The sequence below is a fragment of the Canis lupus genome, chromosome 32 (assembly GCF_048164855.1).
Source record: "Canis lupus baileyi chromosome 32, mCanLup2.hap1, whole genome shotgun sequence".
NCBI classification, from domain to species: Eukaryota; Metazoa; Chordata; class Mammalia; order Carnivora; family Canidae; genus Canis; species Canis lupus.
The window spans coordinates 20,851,786-20,872,409 of record NC_132869.1 but is presented as its reverse complement, the minus strand read 5'-3'; the positions used below and the strand labels follow the sequence as shown (position 1 = coordinate 20,872,409).

The 20,624-nt window shown below is 42.8% G+C and overlaps 1 protein-coding gene across 2 annotated transcripts in view; it reads right to left on the bottom strand.

Moving 5' to 3' along the window:
* TMOD2 (tropomodulin 2) overlaps positions 1-20,624 on the bottom strand; it is a 76,332-nt gene that overhangs the window by 33,597 nt on the left and 22,111 nt on the right. For both annotated transcript variants that reach the window (XM_072808522.1, XM_072808523.1), the window contains exons 2-5: positions 11,724-11,918; positions 9,756-9,912; positions 5,090-5,212; positions 839-925 (exon numbers count right to left, since the gene is read on the bottom strand). In XM_072808522.1, coding sequence (XP_072664623.1) covers positions 839-925; positions 5,090-5,212; positions 9,756-9,912; positions 11,724-11,849 — 493 coding nt within the window. In that variant the 5' untranslated portion in view covers positions 11,850-11,918. The remainder of the gene's footprint in view (positions 1-838; positions 926-5,089; positions 5,213-9,755; positions 9,913-11,723; positions 11,919-20,624) is intronic.

The window sequence follows — 20,624 nt, the reverse complement described above, 5'->3', positions numbered from 1 at the left end:
CCAGCATAAGTGATAGTTTGTAAATATGCTGCTCAGACTAGAAAGCACCTGCTCAGACTCCTTCAAAGAGAATAAAATATAATTATTCTAATAAAAGCTGTGATCTTCTGTAAGTTTTTACAGCTCCTGGATCACACTGTAGCAAAATTACCTGATTATTGGTCTGTCCTGACCATGGACAGATATGTTCCTTTGGGCAGAGACCATTTTTAATCTTTGTACCTAAGCCTAGAACATTCATGACACACAGTAGGTATTTAGTAGATGACTAATTAATGAGTCCATGAGAGAGTCTAATAAACTGTATACTTCTCCAAGAAATGCTAATACAGAGAATTGTGGCCTCTCACTTTCTGGGCCAGTAAGTTCATGCCAGTGTGTCTTTCGCACTGTCTGGGGGAAGTGGGTATTCAAATTCTAATGACCTGCATCCATTATTGAGACAAAATAGACACTCAAAGGGAACTTATCAAAAATATTATAGTTGATTAAAAAATATCGTTAGGAACATGAAACTCTGGAATCTATGCTATGTCAGTCTTTTTATCAGCAATTTCATACTTTTAACAGATCTACCAAAAAGTATGTTCTGGGCAAAACACACAGACTACTGGTACATTATGCTGCAAAACAACAGAACTTTGATTATTGGCTTCCCTTTTCTGGTTTGACTGCTCAAAGCCCAGTGATCGATCCTTGGTGAAGTGATAGAATCTGCCCACACAGCCTGCAAGATGGAAATCTGGATTCAACAGGCAGCCAGTTAACAGGCCTCCCTCCTATCAACAACACCTGGAGCTCCCAAGTTGCACAAACCACAGACTCCACACCAACTTACTTCTCACGGGTACTTTGCCACCTTTAGTGCTGGCCACTTCTTCATCAAACTTTGGATTGTTGAGTAAATTGTGTACTCCAAGAACAGCTAGAAACAAAGATAATCAGTAAATATATATTAAGTTTGGGAAGGCATGTTAGGATGTCCACAATGTTAATTTGCCCCTTGAAGATCAATTCTTCATATCATAAAGTAAGCCTCCAGCACCTCCTAGCCTTGCACAGTGTGTGGGACACATATAGTGTTAAATGAGCTTACATATTTTTAAAAATTACTTCCCAATCCTTTTCCATTGCCATCAGCAATCTTCACATGTCTTTCTGTGGCTATACAGGTAGAATCATTTAGGATCTGCATGGCAATGATCCAGTTATGTCCCCAAATTACTGAAAACTTGCTTAGGCCTCCTAGTTAAGTAGACTCAACATTTCTGTTTTCTCATCTGTAAAGTGTGAGGGTGGGACTGAGGCTAAGGATACTTTAAGATCTAACATGATACAGACTACAGCAAATAGCAGAAAGATCATGGGCCTCTTTCAATGAAAGCCACTTCAGTCTCTCAGTACCAATAGGAGTTGTCCTCCCCAGTTGAGAACATCCTAGGATGGGGGGAAAAAGAGAGAGATAACAGCAATAAAGGGTCAGATAAGCATACTGAGATTTTGCATCTCCTGTATTACGGGGAGCTTGCACCAGGAGGCAGCAAAGGATGCAAGAAACAGCACTGGGCCAGAATGAGCTCTGCGCAGGCTGAAAGGCAAACTGCCCCCTTTACTAATGAAATTATACGGATGAGATTGGCCATCTGGAGGAGGATCCCAGAACAGGTAATCTGTCAACAGGAGGCAGAAGAGTATCTCAGAGCTCCTCATCATTTGTACTGTAATCTACACATCAGGAGCAGGGAGGCAGCCAACAACAGCCCAATAAAGGGCAAATGTTTAGAGCCAAAAGCTCTGGGTTAAGAGTGGCACTCAGGAGCCATCAGCCAGAGTTGGAATCCTGGTTCTGCCACATACTACCTGTGTGACTTGGGAAGTTACTAAATGCCTCTGACCATGTTTCATCATCTGTAAGGTAGGGATGAATAATAATTATACTTTAAGTGTTACAAGGGTCAAATGACTTATGTGCCAGACACTGTTCTAAGCACTTTACAAATTCTTATTAAATAAGTAAGAATTTGTCACTATGTCTCTGGCACTGCCGAGGGAGAAGACATCCTATTTGATAAACCCAAGCCACTGAGATCATCCAAATGCATTTTGTTTTGGCCCCATATCCACTAAGCAACTTCTAATTATAATTTGGCTCCCATTGCCAAGTTGTAATTCTTGTTTTATCTGTTTCCAATGAATCTGGCTAGTGGGTCAGCCCCAAATTGACATCTTTTATGTGCACTACAAGATTGAGTCTCTAGACCAGCAGAACTGGGGACCATGCTGAGCTATAGTTGCTTGAGGAAGTGCTGTCTTGGAGGTCAGCTGCTACTCCCTTGATGACATTCTGTTGTCTACCTGCCATTACAACATGCGAGGGGCAGTGGCACTCTTTCTTATTTAAACCTCACTGGCTACCCGCCCATCCGCTCATGGGGCTGCTCTTGATCTTCCAGAAAATACCATCCTAGAGAAGATACTGTCACCCAATCACTGGTGGGCTTCTCCCCTCCTGAGTTCTGAAGGAGCACCTGATGAGGCAGTGAGGTTAAATAGAGATGAACAAGACAGTTTTCTATCTCAATTATTCCTCTGGTTTTATTGTATGAATTTCAGAATCTAGATTCTTCCAAATGACTGGTGTTTTTCCCTTTCTCCTTTCTTAAGCATTTCCTGGGAGTGATGCAGCCCTGCATTCTCCCCTTGGGCAATTCCAGTAGAAACCAGGACACAACCCTTGAGAGGAACAGTAACCATAACAGGATCCCTCCACAGCAACAGAAGGCCATTGCAAAGCACCGGCTTAACTGTGTGACGCAGGTGCCTCAATTCCTGCAGTGATTTCTTCTTTCTTTTCTTTCTTTCTCTTTCTCTTCTTTCTTTCTTTTCTTCTTTTTCTTCTTTCTTTCTTTTAAAGATTTTATTTATTCATGAGACACACAGATTTCTTTCTTTCTTTCTTTCTTTCTTTCTTTCTTTCTTTCTTTCTTCTTTCTTTCTTTCTCTCTCTCTCTCTCTCTCTCTCTTTCTTTCTTTCTTTCAAAGATTTTATTTATTTATTCATGAGACACACAGAGAGAGAGAGAGAGAGAGGCAGAGACACAGGCAGAGGGAGAAGCAGGCTCCCTCTGGGGAGCCTGATGCAGGACTTGATTCCAAGACTCTGGAATCATGACCTGAGCCAAAGACAGATGCTCAACCACTGAGCCACCCAGGTACCCCTCTTGCAGTGATTTCTGAGAGAGATTTAAACACATGAACTTAGAACTGAACACTGATATCATCACAGAAGGAATGAAGATGTAGCTGAGATGACAGACATGCTAATAGAATAAGGTATAGATGGTTCCCCTGGGAGGGAGGGTTAATTATTTATCTATTTATCTATTTATCTATCTATCTATCTATCTATCTATCTATCTATCTATTTATTTATTTATGATAGTCACACACAGAGAGAGAGAAGCAGAGACACAGGCAGAGGGAGAAGCAGGCTCCATGCACTGGGAGCCCGACGTGGGACTCGATCCCGGGTCTCCAGGACCGCGCCCTGGGCCAAAGGCAGGCGCTAAACCGCTGCGCCACCCAGGGATCCCAGGGAGGGTTAATTATTATTACAAATGTGTTTCAGTGAAATAAAGATGTAAGGATTCTTGCTAAAGCTTGTGGACTGTTTTTTTATTATTTTTTTATTTAAAAATTTTTAAGATTTATTTATTTTTAACAGAAAGAAAGAAGAAAGAAAGAAAGAAAGAAAGAAAGAAAGAAAGAAAGAAAGAAAGAAAGAAAGAAAGACAGACGGAGGGAGAGGGAAAGAGAATCCCAAATGGACTCCATACTGAGGCCGTACCCGACACGGGGCTTGATCTCACAACCCTGTGATCAGGACCTGAACTGAAACCCAGAGTTGGATGCTTAACCAACTGTGCCACCCAGACACCCCAGTATGGGCTGCTTTTTTAAATCACCTTTATTCTGTAGTGATCTAATAACTCTAATAATCCAAATTTACATTCCACTTGGAAAAAAAACCACATTCCATTAATGCACAAATATGCTGGTATATTCATGGAACCTTTCTTGTAGGATATAGTAGAAATGGGAGAGGACTTGATTAGGGTGAGAAACTTATAACTTTCATGACATATTCTTTGGTTATTGTTGCTCTGTTCCAATAAAAGTTTATTTACAGAAACAGGAGGCAAGATACAGTTTGCTGGCCCCTAATCTACCCCCATCTTGACTACCCATTTATGTTTTGTCCATCTATATATAACCAATTCAAATCACACCATCAAATATTATTTTGTTGCTATTGTTAAGAAAACTAGAAAAAGAGGAGAGATTGGGCTGAATGGCTTTAATTACTTTGTGGATGCAATGGTAAGTCACTCCTGCTTCATGGCTAGGCTGACAGACCTCTTAGTGGCAATCAAAATGGAATTGTGACTGTGAGGAAGACCAAGAAGTTCATGGATACTTTCTGATGATAAAATGTGATAAAATGCCAAATGTGAAAGCTCCTTAGAGTAAGGGCTATTATTTCATTGCTTAAGTTCTCAACACTCCTTTAGATTTCTTCTCTTTGGTTTCACAAACTCTTGTATTTTGTAGGATGGGTATTATTGGGGCATTTTATAGCTAAGATAAGAATTTACATTTTATAGCTGAGACACAGCAAAATAAGATTTGCTCAGAGAGATGAAGTCACTTGCATCAAGTCTTATAGCTACGTAATAGCTGAAGTCAATCTGGTATTGCAGTATTTAGCAGTAGTTACTGAGAAACTCAAAGGCTGCTGCCATGCATGCCAGTGTGTGCCTAGAGGTCACAGAGCCAGACAGGAAAGTTTCCCAGAGCTGAGGACTATTTTTTTTAAGATTTTATTTATTTACTCGGGAGAGAGAAAGCACTTGTGAGAGAGTATAAACAGGGGGAGTGGAGTGGCAGAGGGAGAGGGAGAAGCAGACCCCAACCCCTGCTAAGCAAGAAGCCTAACCATGTGGGACTCCATCCCAGAACCCTGGGATCATGATCGGAGCCAAAAGCAGACAATTAACTGACTGAGCCACCCCAAGAACTGAGGACTAACCTGCAAGATCGTAGAGTTCGGTGTCAGAGGCACTGGCCAAAGCTTCTTCCAGTTCTGGATCAAGGGTCACTTTTTCTTCTTTATGAGTTTCTACGGGCTTTTCTTTGGGGATGAAGACTCTCCCTTTAAATCAAAAGGAAAACAAAAACTATTTGTGTACTGCTGACCAGGGTAGGGTAAAAGTACTGACCAGACCACGCATCTCTGGCCACTAAGAGGCGAATCATTAAGCCATGGCACACCCATGGGATTCCTTCATTGCTGGAATGATGGCAGTATCAGTAATCCACTATTGGAGGGAAAGAGTGTCAGAAGAGGAATCCTGTGTTCTGCAGAGCTGAGATCTGAGGAGACTACAGTTCTTAAACAGAGAAGGAAATGGTGGTTTCTACCTCTCTACCATCAATCGCCCTTAGACCCGGGCAAGAGAGGTCCTGCCATGTGCCCCACACTTTACAGGGCTCACTCTGGTCCTACTCTCCTGCAATCTCCCTCCTCCCCATGTCAAGGGAGGAGTCATGGGGCCAAAGGGACATTCCTATCCAGAAACCAGGCCACCTGCTAGGCCATGTTCCAGGCATCTAAGACCATGGAATTCCCTGCTCAAAGAACTCAGAACTTGCTTCTAGGGCCTACATGACTCCCTGCCCCATGTTCATCCTCCTGAAGGCATGTCACACTGCTGGAGTGGGCACCCCCAGGCCAAGGGGAGGTCATTTGTGGGTTTATATGATGAAGCTCAGATATGTAGGGTGGGTGTCAAATATGTGTAAAGCCCTAGGATATAGGACAGACCCATATGCTAGCACGGAACTTTTGGAAGCCCAAGAACCCTGGGCTTCTAGGTCTATCTGTAGGAGGACAGAACATATTTTACCAGTTCATTAGCTTTTAAATACTTATAAAAGATGGCACATGGGCTTCTATTTGTGTTCTTGCCTCAGACCCTGTAAATATTGGAGGGAGATCATTCAAACAGCCCCAGGGGTTCCTGAGGGACAAACTAGTGCTCTCCCAGAGTTTTTCCCCTTAGATTGAGACTGTAGACCACTGGGATGCTATATCTGGGATCACTTGGAGTAGTGTAGTAACCTGTGGACACAGCTACCTCTCTAGAGCATACCAAAGGAAGTCAGATTTAAAAGGAGAAATCAGGATTGACATGCTTAGAAATTGTGGAGGTCTGTGAGCAGCAACGTGCTCTGTGCTTCCCATATGTGCATACCCTGCCATCATCTCCAGCCTCATCCTGTCAGTCAGATTCCATTTATTTTGCCCCTAACTCACTTCTGAATATGCTGATATCTGTGCCCTACCTCCTCAGCCCCAACCTCTGAACTAAAGATTACATTGCTGAGAGGATGGCATGTTATTTGCTCTTAATTTTTAGCTAGGAAAAAAAAAAATTTTTTAGCTAGGTCAACGCACCCACATCTCACAGATTCAATGACTCATAGGGGAAACCCAGGACACTCCAGAGCTGCCATAGCAATACTGCAGACCTACTTACGCTCTTTTCCAATTCCTTCCAGCTTTTTTTTTTTTTTTTTTTTTTTCCTTCCAGCTTTTAACTCTTGATTTCCTCTCTGGAGCTGCTCTCACTTCTTGGCATAATCTTTGAAATTGGTCTCCTCCAATTTGATCTTTGGAATTCCCTAAATACTTGCCCTTCCTCTGCCTTCCTTTCTTTGTCACCTTGGGTAGAACAGAGAGCTGGCTCCAGCTTCAGCCAATGGAGACCAACACTGTTTCCAGGTCTCTCTGGCTAGCCAGCCCTTCTTCATTACCATTGGAATGGTAAGAGTCAAATCCAAAGTCAGTAATTCTCCTTTAGAATTCCTCTCCAAGAGATGTCCTTGGTTGCAGGGCTGCAGACTTCCTGACAGTTGACCAGATCTTCAAATGGCTGGATATGTAATCAGGGACCAGGCAGAGCTGGGCACCCTAGAGAGACACCACTGCTTGTAGGCAGTCTGGGGTATCCTGGCTACAAGGTCTCCACCACTGACCATCAGCCTGCTTCCTGCCTCAGCATCACAAAAGCTGCCACATTTCCCAGAAAGAAGGAAAATACACTGGAGAATGATGCAAAATACAAGGAGAATGGCCAGAAGACGGAATATGAGAGAAGAAAATAACCAATCAATAACATTTCAGATACTGGGGTTCAGCCTGGACTTATTTTTCATAGTATCTGCAGCCTGAAGCATTTTCTTTGTGGCTCAGATTCTATTGGCTCTAGAGTCAAAGAGGTTTCTACATTCCTCCCTCCTGGTAATGTTTAGGATTACCCTAAACACCATGTGCATAGGTGGCCCACAGCTGTCAAAATTTAGGACAACTGCCGCCGCACATCCATTCCACGTGGGGAGGGGGCAACCAAACAAGTTCTAAATGGGTAAAGCTACTGCAGAGAGTGAAACATGGCCCAGGAACCCAAGGGCCCAGAGCACACAGCCTTCAGAACGGAGGTTATACAACCCTTCCCCTGAGGCCTTTATGACAGCCTCCACTGCTTCCAGGTTACCCAATGGTCCTTCCAGGGGCCCTGCAGGCTCTACTCTGTTCCCTCCACTCTGTTTGGAAAACTTGCTCTCTGCTCATTTCGCCCAACTGTGTTGCTTTCCAACCCTCTCCAAAGCTACACTGGGCAACTGTGTACCCCTTTCGCATCCCCATTTACTACTCAAACTACTCCTGGACTCCTAACTCCCCTGTGAATCACCTGTAGATTAATGTGGATGGAGAGATCATTTACAACTGCTGCTCCTCAGACCTCTATCTGAGAAGAAACGATAGCTTTCCTCTTATTATTCTGTCACTACCCTAATATTGGATGTTAACTGGGATTTTGTTGAAGATTTGACATTGTAATTTTTCTTTCACAATGAAATTAATACGACAGCAGCTATGCTGCCATAGAAATAGCTCTGTATTTCTATGGCAATCCTTAGTTATTTGCCCAATTTGTCACTGTCTAACTTTCTTAATAAATTGATGTGATTAGTGGTGCACGATCCATCAAATGTGCATGATTCAGAGGAGAGCCAGATGTCAAGGAAGAGAAGGCAGCAGCACTCTGACTCGTGCCAACTGAGGAGTGGTGCTCCTACTACCTGTGGTCCCATACAGAAGCTCCCAGATGGCACTCATTCGAACCTGTATTTATCAAGTGCCTCCCCTGTGCCAGTTTCTATGCTGGGATGCAAGAGAGACACAGTCCCACTGTGAAGATCTCATCTAAGGTAGGAAACACACAAAACCCAGAGTAAATCAACAAAATGATGCACACAGTGCTTTGAAAGCAATAAATGAGTGTCATGGCAGAAAGAAGGGATCTATTTTAGAAGAGGGTCAGGGAAAGCCAGAGGCCCTGACATTTAAGCAGACTGAGACTTTTAGAATGTGAAAAATGGGGATGTGGGTCAGAAGAAAGAGATTATGAAAAGACCCTGGGATGGGAAAAGAATTTGGCAGGTTTGGAGAATTGAACACAGACAGTGTGGCTGAGGCTTGGCAAGGGAAAGAGGTACGGTGATCAGACAGGTGGGCAAGGTGAGCTCTCCCGAGTGATGAGGACCACAGTGAAGATGTGAGACTTTAATCATGGAAGAGACATGGTCTGATTTGCATTTTAAAAAGACTGTAGTTGCCATGAGGTTATTGATGATTCCATTAGTACCTGTGGGCCCCGAGTCCTTGGCTGTAGCTAAGGAAACCACACAGGCTGTTGGAGCCCGGGGTTGGGAGCTGAGGAGGAGGCTTTTCATTGCCTTGGTTCTGAGCTCAGTCCTGGCATGGAGGAACATCCCCTTGCTCCTCAGAGCCTCTCCAGGACTGTCACAGTGCTTCTCTCACCAAACCACAAGCTCCTTGAGGCCAAGGTAGGGTCCTATTGACTGTGGTGCCAGCACCTGTCACATGGTTCTGCACAGAATGGGTGCTTGGTAAATGCGGGATGAGGGAATGGTTGACTGCTCTCGTCTCTAAGTCTCTAAGGGTAACATCTTAGGCTAGAGTTCTGGTGCCACAGCAATCCCAGAAATGGAATAGAAAGGCCCTGAGGGGACGTCTGCTGCTGGTAAAGCCCTAGGCTAAGAGAAACACACCAATATCCCTAGGGTCTTCTTTCAGGCATGACACTACCTCACACTGCCAAAATGTTCTTTGGGGCTTAAGATGTTTTTCATAGGACTAATTTGAGTGCCTCTACCCTCTAAGTATTCATTTAATTAGCTTATACATTCTGCTGTAATTTTTTTATTATTAAACTTTATTTATTTATTTATTTATTTTATTTTGGAGTTTTAGGACCATAGAGGACAGTACAGAGAGTTCCCATATACTCCTTGTCCCATGCTTACAACCCCCTCCCCCAGCAACATCCTACAGTGGAATGGTACTGTTTGTTATAACTGATGGACCTACACTGACTTCACTATTATCCAAAGTCCAGAATTTACATTAGGGTCCACTCTTGGTGGGACACATTCCATAGGTTTGGACAAATGTATACTGACATATCTCTACCAGCCATGATTCTTTTTAACCACAAATCCAGTTCTGGGCTTATTTCCCACTTTCAGGTCAGGTACCTTGCTAGACTCTCCCATGACAAGGTATGAGGAGTACCTTCGTCCCAGAATGTGACATCTGTGCCCCTTACCTTTCTTTTCTCCAGTGAAGGGCACAAAGTCTTCCCTGTCTTTCTGTTCCAAGGCCTCTTTCTCCAGGTACATGAGGAGGTGCTCGCGATCAAACGGGCCAGTGGCTGCTTTCTGGGTCTGGTCTTTCTGTCGGAATCCAGCTGGCAGCAGTGCGCTCTGATGAGACAGAGGTGTGAGCAGGAAGGAAGGTGTTTGTCTTACTGATTCTGTTTCTCCCCAACCCCGCCCTGCTGTATACTGGGGAGGCAAGGAGAAGGAGACCTGTGCAGAGGCAGAGGTGTACACTGAGAGCTGGGGTCTCTGGCATGTCTCCGAGGCCCTATTTGCTCTAACATCCTGTGCTGAGAGGAAGGCTCCCAACGAGCACAGGCAGAGCACAGATGGCTAGAGCAGCCTCTGAGCCTTCTGCAGCTGCATTCCAGAATGTGGTAGCTAAAAGCCAGTCACCTTTCATGGCCTCCCTCCTCATAGATCACATTTAGGTTTGGTCAGGTCTGCACCTGAGGTGCTCCCAAGCAGCTATACAGAGACTAACAAGGAACCACCATTTCTGGCCTCTCTCCTAGGAGAACATCCAAGCATGTAAGCAAATATTAGGGTAGATGCGGATACCTACTTAAGCTTTAGTGATCCCTTCCTTAAGTTTCAAAAATAAAAACGTTTTAAAAAGTGGATAAAATAGGGACGCCTGGGTGGCTCAGTGGTTGAGCGTCTGCCTTTGGGCCCAGGGCAGGATCCTGGAGTCCCGGAATCGAGTCCCACGTTGGGCTCCCTACATGGAGCCTGCTCTCCCTCTGTCTGTGTCTCTGCCTCTCTCTTTCTGTGTCTCTCATGAATTTAAAAAAAAAAAAGTAGATAAAATATCCTAAGTGTCTGGCATATTGGATATCACATAAATAATTTTTAGTAATGTAATTATAAAAACTTTTTAGTAATATAAATATAAATGATTTTTATTTATAGTAAAATCACTATTTTGGATGCCTCTGATTCTAATTTTAAGGTAACACTATCAGTGCTAAAGAAAATACCTGCTAAACAAACACTGTAACAAACTTCTTTGCTTTTCAAGAACTCACAAAAATACTAGAATCTCCACTTAAATTTACATATTATTGTTATAATAATTCAAATCTGTTGTGAGATCACCAAATATTTCAAGTTATTTATGCATTTTTTAAAAAAATGAGATTAAAAAATCTGTCTTTAGGGTTTAAAGGCCTATTTTATTTTATTTTTTATTTATCTTCTTATTTATTTTTTAGATTTTTTTCCATTTATTCATGAGAGACAGAAAAAGAGAGAGGCAAAGACATAGGCAGAGGGAGAAGCAGGCTCCATGCAGGGAGCCCGATGTGGGACTTGATCCCGGGACTCCAGGATCACGCCCTGGGCCAAAGGCAGACCCTCAACCGCTGAGCCACCCAGGCGTCCCTAAAGGCCTGGTTTAAATACCATCTCCAATGTTTACTAGTAATGAGATCTTCTGTATGTCCCCTCATTTATGAAATGGGAATAATATAATTTACCCCAAGGGCTCTGTGCCCAGTGGAGTGTATGACCTCACAGAAGAAATCTGGTTTTTTTTTTTTCCCTTTTCCTCTTCCCCCTCTTCTTTCCTAAGTCAGACCAGTCCTTTCTCAAACAATGGAAAATCTTTTACCACTGACATTAAATTGGTCATTAATCATTACCATTATTAATGGTAGTAAATCATTACCATTGACATTAAATTGAAAAATACATTTACCATGTTAAATTATGGCTTATTATATATTATATTATATAGATGTGGCTGCTAAGGTTCTTTATGAATTTGTCAGAGTAAGTGAGCCAGAACCAATCAGGGGAAGGACACAGAATTTGTATTTGGAGTAAGGGATTTCTAAACTATTGTTTAAGGAGCAAGCCACACCATTTATCCCATACTACCATTAACCACTCGGCTTCAGTTCCAGGTCACTAACCTTGGGATCTAGGTCATCAAGAACATTTTCCAACTGTTTCAGTTCCTCTTCTGAGAGTTTGCCAAGCAGCTCATCTTCATCAATGTTCTTGTATTTCTCCAGCTCTTTTTGAAAAGGGAGTGCCATGGCTTCTTATTTGCCCTTCTCATGGGTCTTGAACATTTAAGCAGGCCAGCTTCCTGAGACCTCAGAATACTACCAAAAAGAAAGAAACACTGTTATCTTATTCTGCAACCAGGACTTATTAACAGGAGACCAGGCTCTGCTATCTGCCAATGGAGTCCTTATTGGACGAATAATTCAACGAAATGGTAAGATCATCTCCAATGGCAGAGCAAAACCCTGTTGACAGCTTAGAAGGTGTTTGCATATGCATTCTTTCACCTATTTAGATCTTTACAAACAACCCAGAGAGGAAGCCTGGGTAGATACTAATATGCTACTTTACAGATAAAACTTTTAGGCAAAGGTGGCTGAGTGCCTTGCCCGAGGCTCCAGAGCTGGGATGTGCTAGGGTCTCCTGACTCCCAGCATAGTGGGTGCCTTTCCACCACACTACTCTGCCTCCTCCAGTTTTCCATAGAAAATAGTGAAAAACAATGAACTAATTGTAAGGCAGCTGTAAGAAGCACATTTGTGTCTTCAGGGAGAGAGTGATGTGAAGAATACAAAATGGGGTTCATTCAGGAAAGAGAGTTTGGAACGTCTGTGTGAGAAAGCGTTGTCCACTAAAGCCCTGCAATTAATCCAAGATTCTAAAATCCTGACTATGTACTCTCCACGTTCCTCTTCTCTTTTTTTCCCCCCTCATCTCCTGTTTTCTTTCTAGCCCCAATTCTTTTTTTTTTTTTTTTTAAGATCTTATTTATTCATGAGAGACACACAGAGAGAGGCAGAGACACAGGCAGAGGGAGAAGCAGAGACACAGGCAGAGAGAAGGAGAAGCAGGCTCCATGCAGGGAGCCCAATCACACCCTGGGCCAAAGGCAGATGCTCAATCGCTGAGCCCCAGGTGCCCCTCCTTTTTGTTTCCTTGGTCATGCTTTTTTCCTTTTCCTTTCCTTAGTCATGCTGCCTAGTTCGTTATACTTCCTTCATACCACCTCACTCCTAGACTTCCGCTCAAAATGAAATTCTTATGCAATCCCATCTTTCTTGCAGAGGATTTTCCATCTCTCCTCTAGAAAGATAATGTTGCAATTAGGAAATAGCAAGGTACTTAGCTGACTGTGTTTCTCCTTAGGCGGTACTAAACTCAATCAGATCTTTCAAGGCAATTAATATTTGTTGCATACCTACTATTTGCCAGGCACTCATCTAAAAGCAGTAATACAAAGATAAACAAGATGTGACTCCTTCTTCAAGAAGAGCACAGCTCACCGAGACACACAAATAGAGAAAATACTACACGATAATGCTATAACAAAAGTAAAGTGTAAAATAGGTTTAAAAACATATGAGGAAGTAATCACTAGGTAAGGGGGAGGCTTGAGGGGAAACTAAAAAAGAGGTTCCCTTTGAGCCTTGAAGGAAGAGATCATAGGCAGATGTGGGTGGGGAAGGGTTATTCCAGGAAAAGGGAACAGCATAAACAAAGGCACAAAGATAAGAAGGTGTCTGATGGTGTGCTGGTGAATGGTTGGTATGCTACAGGGCGAGGAAAGAACTAAAGGCAAGAAAGGGACATGTGTGCAGCGCCTTCCCTATAAGCCCTGCCAAGGAACCTGCGCTTTATTCTCTTGGAGATAGGGAGCCACCACAAATTTTTAAAGCAGAAGAATCATCTGAGAAACACTGCGTTTTTACGTAAAGTAATTCAAGGGGCTCCTGGGTGGCTCAGCCAGTTAAGTGTCTGCCTTCAGCTCAGGTCATGATCCCAGTGTCCTGGGATCAAGCCCCAAGTCAGGATCCCTACTCCATGGAGAGCCCGTTTCTCCCTCTCCCTCTGCCAGTGCTGCCTGTCTCTTCCTCTGCTTGTGCTTGCTTGCTCTCTGTCAAATAAAATCTTTTAAAAAATAAATAAATAAATAATTCAAAATGTAAGAATGAAGAATGGGAAGAACGGTTTGGGAAGAGATCAGTTGAACATGAGCCACTGACGGGTTATTAGAATGTTGCTTCCCTCTCTTACTAATTCAACTGCTCACCACATTCACGTTTGTGGTTTTCTATTTGGCTGTCTTTTCCATGTATAACAACTCTCTTTCCCATTAGCCAGCTTTCTTTCAAGCTTCCATTGCTATTAGTACAGTAAAATGAACAAACAAAACTCTCCCCCCAAAACCATCCCATTATAGTCAGAGACCAATTAGATCATAGGCACTTTGTTTTGGTCTCAGATACCACTACTTTATCATGTGACCCTGGGCACAGATCTAAATCTGCCAGGCTCTTATTCATCAAATTAACTGGTTGAACTATCCTTTTTAATGGACTTGAAGTTACACAGTTTCCTACATCTAACATTCTGAAGTTCAGGTGTGTTTTACAATTGATGATCCTAGGATTACTGTTGGCCCAGCACCAGTCAAGATGTACTCAACATTGCCTACAAAGGCATAATATCAAAATCACCAACTTCAAAACTAGAAGGGTGAGTGCCAGGGGTTTGGAAAAAAAAAATCCAAGGGACTTTAAAAAATGGTGGACCACTCTTTTAAAGCCTAATGGGGAGGGGAGTAAGAGAGGTAGCAACTCAGGCATGTTTAGCAATGCTCCCAAAGGAAGATCCACATTAAGCTAGTTCTACATAATTACAGAGTGGGCTTAAGAGCCTAGCATTAATGGCTTTTAGTTCTTTTTACAGGCTTTTAAAAAAAATTACCACTCTGGCACAGAGGAGATACTGCATGGGAAAAAACAGACATTAATGACTGAATCAGAAAGTGATTCAAAAAGTTACATTCTAAATGTGAAGAACTTTTAAGAATATTAACCAATTCTTTTCACTTGCATTTTCCCTTTATGCCCCAGGGTGATCTATAATTTAAAAAATCTATTCATAGAAGCTTTATTTCAAATAGCCAAACACTGTGAATAAACTGAGTGATCATTGGTGGGTAAATGAATAAACAAATCATGGTATATACATAAAATGGAATCTATTCAGAAGTAAAAAGGAATGAAGTATTGAAACACACAACAACATGGATGAACATCAAAATAATTATACTGAATGAAAGAAGCCAGACCCAAAAGAATACATATGGTATGACTCTATCTAAAATGCTAGAGAATGTAATATATGTTTTTAAAGATTTTACTATTTATTTATTTATTTGAGAGAGAATGCATGAGAGAGAGTGAGCACGGGGTTGGGGGGGAAGATAGAGGGAGAAGCAGACTCCCTGCTGAGCAGTGAGGCTGACACGGGACTTGATCCCAGGATTCTGGGATCACAACCGGAACCAAAGGCAGATGCTTAACCGACTGAGCCACCCAGGCACCTAGAGAATGTAATTTATATGACAGAAAGCATATTAGTAGTTGCATGGGGATGGAAGAAAGAGAAGTAGGGAGGGGCAGAGGAAGGGATCATGACAGGGCATGAAGAAAATTTTGAGTTATACATATATTAATTCACTACCTTGATTGTAGTGGTTTCACAGGTGCATGCATACATTAAAACTTAGCAAACTATACACTTTAAACAAATGCAATTTGTTGTATGTAAATTAAAAGATTTCAAAAGAGTCTGTGTAAATCTAAAACTGCTCTTTCAATAAAGTGAAAACTATTTTTAAAGAAAGCATGCATTATATTTTAGCTGGCAACATTTTTTCCCTTAGTGGTACATAAATATTGACGTGTTTCACAATCGGTAGTACCTGAGAGCTATTTGTATTTCTAGTCCAGGATTCTACAACTATACTCCTAATTTCACATCCTCCTGTGAAATTGACTTGCTGTCCTGATTTTCTAGATCATACCATTAATCTACCAGTCATGCACTTTAAAAACTGAGACCACCCTTAGATTCTCTCTCTTCTTTCCATGGCCACTTGGTTAGCATCTCCTGTGGAGATGTACAGAACTTTTCACACCACCCCTTCCCATCCCTCTTGTTTTGGACCTTTGTCCTTTGGGCCTGAACTACTCTAATGGCATCTTGAACTTACAACCCTGAGGACAAGAGTCACATGGTCTACCGACCAAGCCAGCCTGGCCCCTCTTCTAATGGCATCTTGAAAGATTTTTCTTCTTCCCTCTAAGCTGCCAGAGCACCACAATCGGGTCATCTTTCTTTATACTGCTAACAAGCCACTTCTCTGGGTAAGGGCTTACAATGGCTCCCTCTTGTCTACAGAATGAAGTTCAGACAGTCTAGCATCCAAAACTTCCATAATTTGGCTTCAATTTGCACTTTCTGTTTTCTGTCTTTATTACTTTCCCAGGGAGTTATTCTACTCCAGCCGAAAAGGCTCATTGGCTCTCTGAGATCGGCAGAATAATGACCCCCTACAAATGTTCAAATGCGAATCCTCAGGACCTGGGAATATATTACTTTACATGGCAAAAGGGACCAGGTGGGTTAAATCAAGGATCTTAAAATAGGGAGATTATCCTGGATTATCTGGGTGTGTCCAATATAATCACAAGGGCTCTTAAAAGATGAAAGAGGAAAGCAGAAGAGCCAGAGGAGATGTGATGACAGAAGCAGAGGGTCAGGGTGATGTGATTGCTGGCTTTAAAGAGAGAGGAAGGGGTTGAGAGCCAAGAAATGTGACCCGCCTCTAGAAGCTGGGAAAGAAAAGGAAATGGATTCTCATCTAGAGCTTTCAGAAAGGAGTGCAAACCTGCCAACACCTTGATGTTAGCCCAGTGAAACCTGTTTGGATTTCTAACCTCCAAAACTGTAACACAATAAATCCTTGTTGTTTTAAGCCACTGGATTTGTAACAGCAGCAACAGGAAACGAATACACTCTCTTACCTACATATTTCCATTTTTCAAGATAATTGTTCTGGGTATCTTCTGTTTGCCACTCTACATCCGCTCTCCACCTTGCTCTGTGCTCAGGAATATAATGTATTTATACTGCATCGGGGCTCTCTTGCTCTCTGGCTTATGTTTGGCCAGCAGGAGGCCCTGGCAAGAAACTGGAGGGCAGGGAGAGAGGAAGGTTGGTCCAGAAGGCCACATCTCTTAGGCAGCTCTTTATATTTGGCGGCTCTCCCCAGGAGTTCAGGCCTGGGGGCGGTGATGGGTCTTTGTTGTGGCTAGTGCCAGATTTCTGCCTTACTGGATTCTCTAAACCCACCCTACATCTTTGTAAATAGCCTCTTTATTTAAACTTCTTCAAATTATTCAGTTTGAGTGTGTCCTCTGTTTCTTGTTGGGGCTTTGGCTGCTAGAGTAATATTCCTCGGAATGCCCTTCTCTATTCTCATGGCCTATCCATGTGCTCTGCTTTGGAGACCTGGCTCAAATCCCAGCTCTGCAGGACCATAGAATGTCAGAGCCGACTGAGGCCTGAGAAATCAGCCAGTCCAGCAACATAGACAGCTTTTCTTTCATCACTTTACCTTGCTGTCTTTTGGCAATTCCACTTCCTCCACCTCAAAGTCCTGTTTCAGAACTTCTCTTTTCACCCTGTAATTCTCCCTGGGGGAACTCACCACCTCCAAAGTTTTAACTATGATCCATATGTTAAAGCCCCCCAATCCATATATTTGTCCCAGACTTTGCTCCTGAGGGCCAGGTCCAGATATTTCTAACTGGCAAACAAACATCTTTACTTGGCTGCCTCAGGCACCTCTGGGCACTCTCATCATGTGTCCTCCCAAAAAGCCTCTCCTACTCTGGAATTTCCAGTTGGTGCCAAGAAACCAGGGAGCCATCCTTGACACCTTCTTTTCCATGTCTCCTCCACACCCATCAAACACCAAATCCTGTCCTTATCTAAATGTGTCAAAATCCACCTCCTCAACTTGTCTGCACCCCCACAGCCAGTCTTACCCACTTCCGATCCATTCTCCATACAAATGGCCAAAGTGATCTTTTTAGACAACTCTGCCATATTCTTTAAAATTCTCCAGTGGCCTCCCTTTGCCTTGAGGATAAGGATCAAACTCACAGTCTGGCCTGTCATCCTCATCAGCCTCATCCTGCACCACACTCCCCATCTCCTCCTGGCTCCAGCCTCCTGGACCTCTTCCAATCCCTGGATCATGCCTTATGTTGCTCACTCTGCTCATAGAGCTAGTTACCCCCACCCTTCTCAGTTGAATGCTGTCTTCTTTGTCTTCTGGTATCATGTAAGCTTCAATTCCTCAGGGAGGCCTTGTTCAGACAAGGTCTGGGGCACTTCCTTCCCCCATGTCATAACCTTGATCAAAGCTCTTGACTTTATTACCATTGCTTGTTTTATCTCTGTCTTGCTAATCTCTGTGAGGATGGGGACTATCTCAGTTTTATTCATTGTTATAATCCTGGCTTCCAACACAAGTCTTGACCCAGAGTAGGCATCCAAAAAACACAAATGAAGAAAATTAGCTCAGAGAGGTGAAGTGACCCATTGGCCTAGGAGCTCATTCCACTATATGCACTGCTCTACTCTCTGGCATGGAACTTGCCGAGGCCACCTAAGACCACCGATATTGCTCCTTTTCCTAAATTCACATTGCCTATGTCACCAATTTGGTGTTCATCTCTTGCTGTCTTTTCATGTTTGTTACATGTAAGGTTTTCTCTCCAACTATATATACTAGGAACTCCCAGAGCATAGGGACAACATCGTAATTCTTTATATTCTTAGGTTTCTCAAGCTCAGGTTTGTATATTCATTCAACAAATATCTACTGAAAGCTCATCCTTTCCAGATACTGCTGGGAAAATAGCAGCCAACAAAGCAAATGATATCCTGTGCCCCAACCAAGCTTACAGTTTAGCCTGGCAAGTAGTTACATGTTAATACTATGTAACAGTACCTGTTAAAACAAATTGCATGTGTTGCATAAATAAGTGAGTGTCAGAGCCAGAGGAGAAAAAAATAGTGCATCTTCCTGGAGCAAAACTTGGACTTGAAGATTTGGGGGAGAGCCAGTTACTATTGTTTAATAAAAAAAAACACAGATATACTGTGGAGAAGAATGCAGCACTCACAGAGCTTTTAAGGTCAAACTGCAGATTTCTGGCTCATGGCTGGCTGGCCTGCTTTAGCTCCCGCCAGGGCCCCACAAGGGTTCACATTTGTTCTCTCATCCTGATAGCGATGCCACAGTGGAAAGTCTGCAAAGCACTGCTGCAGCCTCACCTCTGGCATAGTCTGCCCCATGGCAAGCACTCAACATGCAATAAGATACTAATGCACATGCTGGAATGAAGCAAGTGCCCAGTAAGGCTTCCTGGAGTCTAGGGGGGAATGTACACTAAGTCAGTTAGGAAAACAGAAAATAGCAGTAAGGACCCGAGCAGAAGGAAGAATGGCAGGGCCCTCCACTAACTCTTCTGTGACACAAAGACACAGGCCCTATGAAGGAAAACAAGGGGTATAGCTTCCTATGCTTCTCTTTCCACTACCTAATTCGTATGAGAATGCAGTATGAGAGAGGAAAAACAGATACCACACCAAGTGCCCAGTCTTTGGCCCTGCCTACACACCAAGACTTGGAGCCAAAGCCAAAACAAGCAGCCCTATTTATTAAACCCTGTCCAAACCAAAGACTAATTTTTACAAGAGTAAACAAAAAAAATACTCTTAAAAACCTAGTGACAAGTTTTTAAGTGGGCAAAACAGTGCCACAAGACCTGCATTTCTAGGAAAGCTACAATAAGGATGGCTCAGTGAAAGGACATATACCACCCTGGGAGAAGTGGGGGGTGGGATGGGAGAATTGGGCTTCAACTACAGTGGCGATGATTTATTCCCAAGTAGGAGTAGAGAAATGAGAAAGCTATTATTCTTTATTATAAATCTTTAATATTTCAAGACAGTTTTTAAGTAATCATAAAACCAAACTGCATAAAGGCCAAATCTACATTTTCTAAAATTAGTAAATCAGAACAAAATCAGCATATCAACATATCCTCCAACAAGACATGAGTTGTTCCTATATATTTAATTCCTTTCTACCTGTGGGCACATACAAGAATGTGTACAAAACACACAGTCTGTGTTTTGAAATCTAGCTGTTTGAAGATGGCCCAGTCATGTCTATTTCTTTTTCTTTTTCTTTTTCTTTTTTTCTTTCCTTCCTTCCTTCCTTCCTTCCTTCCTTCCTTCCTTCCTTCCTTCCTTCTTCCTTCCTTCCAACAACCAAATGGCTCCTGTCCTATTCTGGGAAATACTTGCAGGTGACAAGGTACAGAGAATGGGGTGGGATAAGGAGAAATTTCAGGCAAAAAAGTATAACAGGGCAACTGAAGGGAATAAGCTGAAAGGGGAAGGAGGAACAGATCTTACCAGAATCAAGAGTTTGTATCTGAGACTATTTGGTCTTAACTTCCCAGACTTACCACACAAAAGTTGCTCAAATTTTGCTTGAAAACAGTCTCCTTTTAAAATAATGTGCCCACCCACCAGAATCAGCCCCTCACCAGGTTCAGAAGACTCAAAGCATGGACCTTGGAGTCAACCACCCCTGGGTGTGATGGTTACAGGTGTGAGTGAAAATTCTCTAAGCCTCTGTTCCTTCCTCTGTAAAACAGGCAAAAAACAGTATTTATCTCAGAAGGTGGAGGGACGCCTGGGTGGCTCAGTGGTTGAGCATCTGCCTTCAGCTCAGGGCGTGGTCCCGGAGTCCCGGGGTCCAGTCCCGTATAGGGCTCCTTGCATGGAGCCTGCTTCTCCTGTCTCTGCCTCTCTCTCTGTCTCTCATGAATAAGTAAATAAAACCTTAAAAAAATAGCTAGGCTCATTTCAGGACAAAATTATTTAAAAAAAGAAAGAAGAAGAAGAAA